Source organism: Nansenia antarctica, assembly GCF_963989245.1.
Source record: "Nansenia antarctica genome assembly, chromosome: 1".
Lineage (NCBI taxonomy): Eukaryota > Metazoa > Chordata > Actinopteri > Argentiniformes > Microstomatidae > Nansenia > Nansenia antarctica.
The window spans coordinates 9,281,240-9,289,153 of NC_137674.1; the positions used below are offsets into that span (position 1 = coordinate 9,281,240).

Genomic DNA, 7,914 nt, shown 5'->3' on the forward strand with positions numbered 1-7,914 from the left:
TTCATTCATTCATTCACTAGAAATTGGGCAATTTCAAATGCCAGCAGCACACCAAAGGATACTGCAGACAAAATGACAACACATATTCAAAGATGAAAAAAGTATTGAAGAGCAATTTCCATCATAGTTTTGTACGTGTAGTTTTTTGTCTACATTCCAATGAAGACATGTTTAGCTTTTTCTGTGTCGACAACATAGCAAATCGACCTAAAGAAAGAGAGTCCAAACTCCTAAACAATCTCTATGGCAATCTTTGATGCATCTTTCACTGTTGTTTCGTCAAAATTGGTGTAATTAAGACCCATCATTCACCCACATTCACTTTCATCAAAATTCTCAAAAAGATTTCATCGGTGGGGAACAATAATGGGTCAGCAGGTACAGCAGTTGGGCTTTAATGGCCCAATCTCTTATACATATGGGATGAAAGCTCAATTTAAATGGACATCATTTGGACACATGAGCATCAAAATGCAAAACGTTGGTAGTACAATTGTTAAGAGGAGCAAGCAACAATACAAACAAAGCCATTATGATCAACCAGCTTGTGTCACAGTGTATATCATCATCATCATCATCATCATTCATTACAATTAAAGAAGAGTGACTATTGGGTGTTGTGTGATGAGTAAGCCAATGGTGGGAAGACCATTTGATGTGCCATTTGGTTGTCCATGTTAAAGGGTAGGCCTACTGAAGTAGGCCATCGTTTTATTTCCACTCTTGTCTTAATCAGGGCTGCCTTCTGTTTGTGTGTTAACATTCTGTATTGTCTGTTGCTCTTTGTTGGCTGCTGTGGGGTGCAAGCCCAATACAAATTTCCCAGTGATGGGACAATAAAGTGACTTTTGACTTTTGACTTGACTACGTTGAGAATGATAAAATCTATTACTGATATGGACCAGAGGCTAATTCTCTGTATAATATATGCAGTGTTGGGTAATTTCGACTGCTAGCAGATGTTGTTACACATTTTCACCTTGCCATGGCTGTGCAAAATATGCATTAAAATGACAAAAATATGCATGCAAATGACTAGGCTATTGTAATTGTTTTGCCTAACAATCATATGTGATAAAGAACTGTTGGCAACCTGATCTTCCTAGGAAGTTCAGGGAATATCAGGGACACGATGTGTGAAATGTGAACAGTTCTCCAAATATGGTAGATATGTATATATTTAAAAACAACGTGTAGTAGTGTGTAGGCAGCCTTTGTTACCGAGTTGATCCCCACAAAGCAGTCATCACAATGCCCCCAATCTCATTCACTTCTATCACTCATATCACTCCCCCTTGTATTGATACTAGTGCTCCATATTCAGGTTTCTATTTATTACTTATCACCGTGCAGTTATTCATATCAGTCATTGTGAGCAGATCAAGGAATGGGAATTTGAAGTCACTGGGATAGAGCTTTATCTCTGTACTCCATTCTTTTATCTCGAGTACACGGGTTAGAAAATGGCCTAAGGGAGAAAGACAACGCCGTCTGCTTTAACTCATCTCAGTGCTTGACACTGAGGGAGCTGGCACAGGCAGGAGAGAGGGAATATTTTATCTGACGCTGTCACTTGCTATATAAACCTCAGGAAAGCAGAAGTTGCTCTGACATACTTTGTGGTCAGCACCAGCGCCGCATGTGTCTGTGGCCGATGCCAAAGCACTAAATAAAGACAGTGAAGTGTTACCTTGCCTTCAAAATTTCGAACTAAGTAAAGCTCATACATTTCCCATTATAATTTGTGTCCTTCAAATTAAATGTACCACCGTTTCTTTTATCGACATTACCATCAAAACGCTGTCACATTAACATCAACTCTTCATCTGAAAGAGAATAGGGTTATGATAAGATAGATCATTTTGTGTGTTTTAGATACAAAAGCACTAATCAGACTTTTTGTTTGGTTTTTAGGTTGGTGTTCCACCATGACCTTCATTACACCTCCGCCTTCACATTGACCGCTCAAATTACCTCAGCGAAGCACAGAAGACCTGGATGACACTGAATAGGAAAGCCGCTGAAGGGAGAAACATGAAGAGGGGATCATTTCACATAATTGTCGTCCTAATTAGCTCTCTTGTTGAAACTGTAGTCCACAGCCAGACACGTTGCAACAGACCGGCCGCTCTTGAATGGCACATCCAACGACAGACGGTTGAAGTGAAATGGACGCTCGTGGAAGGGATCTGCATGAGTATGGCCCAATGTTGGAATGATCAAGAGAGGGAGGCGGTCCATCAGTCCAATCAGCAGGCTTTCAACTTCCCTCAGATTTGTCCTCTCGAGTTACAGCTCGGAGACAAGCTGTTTGTGTCTGCGGATGTTGCTCTGGAGTCATATGGCCTCGAACTCATCAACGTGTCAAAGGAGAACTTTGTGAACTGCTCCACTGCACAACAGTCCAAAAATCAATTTCTTAACATTGTGAATGGGAGTAAGCAAGTTGAGCCAAAGTGGCTCCTCCCAGGCAATCATTATTTCATAGCATTGCATGAGGGCAATTCACAGCTATGCAAGCTTGGCCTACGGCTCAATGTGTCAGTGAAAGATCAGCATTGTCAAAGCTCACCACTATTGCGATTTTGTTCTGGGAATGGTGTTTGTCAGACAAGCTCTCGACAAGGAGCATACAGATGTCAATGCCACCGACAACATTCTGGAAAGTTTTGTGAAAAATTTGACGCTTGTTTGGAAAACCCATGTGAAAACAAAGGTGTTTGTGTGAGCAATGGTGCAGATCCAAACAGCCAAACATATACATGTTTGTGTCCTCCACACTTTACAGGTGAGGACAAAACGGAGAATTCTAACTCAGATATTCCTGCCATGCTTTACGTTATGCACAGGACTAATCTACACAATTTGCTATGCTCAATGGTTATATGTTTAGCCCATGTTTTACCTTCAATTACTATAAATGGAAAAATAAATTGCCCTCATTAAATTAAGCTGCTATGACAGAATCCAGCTACCTGGAGACAAACAGCCTATTGCTTGTAGTTACTTACTTATTATTTATCTATCGTAATTACCAGATCTCACTTAGCTTAGTGCAATTATTTCAAGAAGATACAGATACCCCCATGGGCTATTTATGTAAAACCACTATTTATGTAAAAAAATATCTAGGACCTTTTTCTTAATCACAGACGAAAAAGTGTTGAAAGCATTCTTAATTGCTTGATTCTTTATATCTTTTCTCCTCTCACCCATTTGATTTAGATGGACATTTTCCTCTCACCATGTCTTTGTCTATAACATCTATCTCCAAACATTGTCTGAACTTTGGTCTCTCGTTGAAGACTTGAGAGCCAAATAGCCACGTCATGTTTTTGTCATCATAACTTAATGGTGCAGTAAAATTCAATTATCAAAAGAAGCATAGTATATTATGCACAGAGTTCATCTTCACATGATTTGCAATTCATGATTGTTTTCTCAGGGATAAACTGCTCTGAAGTCATCGGACAAGAAAGCTGTAAAAGAGTTTGTGATAATGGGACATGTGTTCAAGTGTCACCTATATCTTTCCAATGTGTGTGCAACGCAGGATACACCGGTAAGAAACATTTTTATTTCATATTTCACCAAACTGACCGAGAACTTTCTCCTTTACAGCAGTGACCAGTGAAAGATTTACAGGTGGAGGAGGAGGAGGATTGAAAGTGTCAATTAGAAGTTGAGGATGATTGGGTGGTCTTGGTAGTATAATTGGACATTTAGCCAGGATACCAGGGTTACCACTACAGTTTGAAAGTGCCACGGTATATGTAGTGATCACAGAGAGTCAGTAACTTAGTTTAAAGAATCACCAGATGTCACTTTATGTAGGGCAGTATCCCCAATGACTGCCTTTTAATTGGTGATCACTGATCACTGTAGAAAGGTTTACGCACTTAATTTATTGTGGCGCAGGGAAAAGTAATCTACACTACAGTAACATGCGCCAGGTTCTCAGAGTGAATAAACAAACGTGCTTAAACACCCTGAAGAAGGTCAGTTGACTGAAACCCTGGTATCTTTCCAGGGTTTCGAACATACAGTAACATGAAGTTTGCTTACACTGTCCGTTTGTGTAAGACTCCATGTAAGCTACATTATAGACGTGCATGTTGTGTGATCTATAGTAATTCTGTGATCAAAAGCATAGCCTCTAATACAGCAAATGTAGCGTTTCAGTTTAGGAGAAACCTGCAGAGCATTCAGATATGTGTTGGTCATGGCATGGCATACACCTGATTTCAGCTACTGTAACTATCTGCAGTTATCTTTTCCACCCCACTGTAGACCTTACTGTGCATCATTTGATTCACATTGTGTAGAGTAATTCAGTTTGTCCATCATAAAACAAAATGCACATTAAAGAACAGTGTAATCAAATTTGGGACATGTATTATCGGCTTTGATAAGGGGTTAATTGGATGCAAGTTGCTTTCTGATTCATAGATTGTGATTTAGAATAAATAAACAATATACAGGGCAGCCTGCTCTTGTAAGGGCACTGATGCCTTGAGCCTGTAAGCTTGTTTATGAGACACTGCTGCTGCACCCTTTAGCTAGGTAATGAGTCTCATTTGCTCCAGTAAAAGTACTGTTAGGTTAATGGGTGTCACACACAAATGGGTTACAAAAGTTGTACACTCTCCAGGTTGCCCTGGATAATGGTGTCTGGAAGCTAGCTCATGATGGACTTTCTGGTGTAAAAACTCCAGGTGGCCTTCCAAGTTGATTCATTGTTTTGTTTTGTGGCGCAATTTATCCAGGCAGCATTCTTGAAATGTCATACCTTCGTCTGCACAGTCCTGCTACAAGCTTTCAGTTGATTATTTTGGTGCTGTATTCTCAAGGTTACCAGCAGTCCTCCATGACCATTATTTTTCAACTCAGTAAGCCAGTTAGAAAGATGATTGTTATTTTTGAATTGTTGAAATAACAGGATAGATTTTTAAAATGTCATGAGAGAACTGTGTTCTGCCCTCTGATTATACTGAACCTGCCGTTGTGAAACAGCACCAGATGTCTCACTGTATCGAGTCGTGTGTCTCTGGTCTGCAGCGTTACACAGAGAGGTTTAAACTTGACACTGGAGTTGTTACAGTTGCCATGGGATAGTTTTCATTCTAGTGAATTGTCTGCTCTCATTCTGATAAAATGACTAAATGCGCTCCTAAAGCCCTGGCTTGCAGTCCTGCTCTCCCGTCACCGGCTTGGGAGTTCTCAGGAGCTCGTGGGTTCCTCCACACCACCATTGCTGTCGCCTCATTAATCACCTGGAAGTTAGTGGCTGTACCAGTGCAGGCTGCCCTCACAGGCCAAAGCCTATGTGCACAGAATAATGATCCAAACTCACGGGACTTTTCAAATGAGATTTTCTTTTTGATTTGGCTCTCCTGTGGAGTACCTCTGGGGTATTTATTGCAAGGCATTACCGTCTTTATAGGGTATATCCCTAATGGGATTATGGTACTAATTGTTTTGTAATTTTCTTAACCCCTTGTTCTAGTGGTATTCAACTATGAGGGTATGATTGGAAGGGAACTGCATTGTTACTCTTGGTACTGCGGCTTCCTGTTATACAATAACATTGGATGCTGAGTACTGTATGTTGCAGCAGCAGTATGTAGCTTATGTGCATATGATAATATCCTTTAGCCCATGTTCATTTACTTATATTTCATAGGTTTACAGGTTTAGCTAGAAATGATCCAATTTAAGTGACATATACCCAGAATGCAACGATTGCGACAATATATTTCAGAGGTCACATAATTTCGTTTTCCGAATATCTGGAATTCAATTGGTAAGTCTAGCGACAGAAGTCTAGGGACAGGTGTACTGTAACATGAGCCTCATTGATGTAGTACTGTACACCCAGGACATGGCCAAAGGTAACAATGTTAGTGTTTTTAAAGATTTCTTTAGTATTTGTTCAGCCTTTGGTAGGCAAGCCAATATACAAACTCAATTTTCAATGGCAAATTCAAACAAAAACAAACCCAGAAGGTGTACATAGTAAGATGGATGTCCACTGATGCATACTCAGAGGCTATGGGGAGCCTCTGGGACAGGAGAACTAGTATCAGCAGGGGGATTAGCATACAGGAATATGCTAAAAAAAAAAAAAACTCACCAGAAAGATAAATGAGTTAGCACCTGCTGAAGAACACAAAAATGAAAAGCCTCGCCAGGGAATAAAATCAAATTGTATTCACCTTGAAACAGCAAGTGCATTCAGTCTAATTTTATCCCCTGTGAAGCCAATGTCACCACGACATTTGACATTAGAGGTGCATTACAATGTCTCCAAACCTAGATGTACTTGTCAAAACTTCTAGCTTTGATCTCAGGTCATTTTTGTCCCTATGTAAGGCCCTTCTACAATGAGCCGACATTTCTCTTTATTTTTGTCGTACATCGTTTTTTTTAAAGATGCTATACAGAGAAGGACATGGAGAACTTAAAATGAAAGGGGACTGTAAGCATTTAATGTAATTATGGTTCTATATATATATCGTGGAGGGCAAATTATGCCCTTCGAGTTATTGTTTTTCCACCCCAGGGGCATTTTCTCCAGTCTACTCGAGCCATTTAGAAGTTTGAGTACTCATCTTTATTCCACCGTTAAGCTTCCATTGTGATATTGAGGATGGTTTGGCAGTCTGCCATCAGATTGTCTTTATCTTAAGTTGAATAATGTATTAAGAAGCTTGTCGTGTTTGTTTTGAGTTCTCCCCAGCTAGTTAGGATAGGATACAGAAAAGAAGAAAAACAGTGTGAAATCTGTACATTTTTAATTTGAAAAAAAAAATACAGAAATGTTTGACTTACACAATAGCTATATAATGGAGAAGTGCTATCTGATGAAAAATGTATGAATGCCTTTGGAGACTCGCCTATTACCACTACAGTACTTTTAATTTTGATATCACAATGCAGTTCCTGCTGACAGAAATGGTGGATGTAGCCTACTTTGAGAATACCATAATCTTGTGTGACATTGTGTGCTAGTGAAAGTACTGTTGGCATCATTAAGAAGGCCAATTTGACAGAGCTATGCCCAGCATTATGAGAATACATAGGAGATATTGTGGAAGGTTTTTTGTTGTTGTATGCTTGAGAAATCCTTGCTGTCTTTTATTCCGAGATGAAAGGAGAACTTGCTTATTCTTGTGCTGTGGGAATTGTTGTTGAGTGCAGATTCACATGTGAGTTCCAAAATAGAAGGGATGAGACAGATCAGTTTCTTGAGCAAGTTGAGCCTTGGAAAGCAGTTGATTATGTGCAATGACAGTCAATGATGATGAGGTGATACAAATCCCTGAAGAACCTTCACAAAAACATGCAGGACTTTTGAGAATTGCAGAAAATCTGTTTGAGAACACTACCTAACCAACCAAACTGATGTTTTCCAATGAGATGCTCATTGAAAACATTCTGGCACACAGGAAAGAACTAAAAGCTACCAACTTAGAGAATTCACATAGCCTATACCATACTCTGTACTTCTTGACAAGAGGTACAGTTCACTGTGACTTGTTTACTGTATATAGTACAGTATGTGGGAAGGGTACAGTGTTAAATGATGTTGGTGTGCATGCATATTACAAAAAAGACTGCATTAATAGAACAGTATCAATGATGTTTGTATGGTTGTACTAAAGACTGTCTAGCTGATCTTTTTCAGCATCTCATTCATTTCATGTCCATACTGTACATAACTAGCAGTCATTTGATCAATTCTGGAAATTCTGTAATTTGTCTCGTCTGAGAGCACTCAACAGTACATTCAAGTTCAAAGTCTTTCGTTTCAAAGCATTTTCTAATAACCTAATAATAGTCTAATAATCTTCATCTGTGCAGGTCCATCTTGTGAGAAGAGGAGAGCATCTTGTGATTCCATTCCATGTAGAA

General features: G+C 39.4%; 1 protein-coding gene across 1 annotated transcript; it reads left to right on the forward strand.

Annotated features, from left to right (window-relative positions):
• Window positions 1–2,199: 2,199 nt before the first annotated feature.
• LOC308150778 (protein eyes shut homolog) lies at window positions 2,200–5,522 on the forward strand (the record flags this gene model as incomplete). Its single annotated transcript, XM_080523574.1, has 4 exons — window positions 2,200–2,788; window positions 3,446–3,562; window positions 5,177–5,279; window positions 5,507–5,522. The coding sequence occupies 4 exons, from the start codon at window positions 2,200–2,202 to the stop codon at window positions 5,520–5,522; spliced, it is 825 nt and encodes a 274-aa protein (XP_080379700.1).
• Window positions 5,523–7,914: the final 2,392 nt, after the last annotated feature.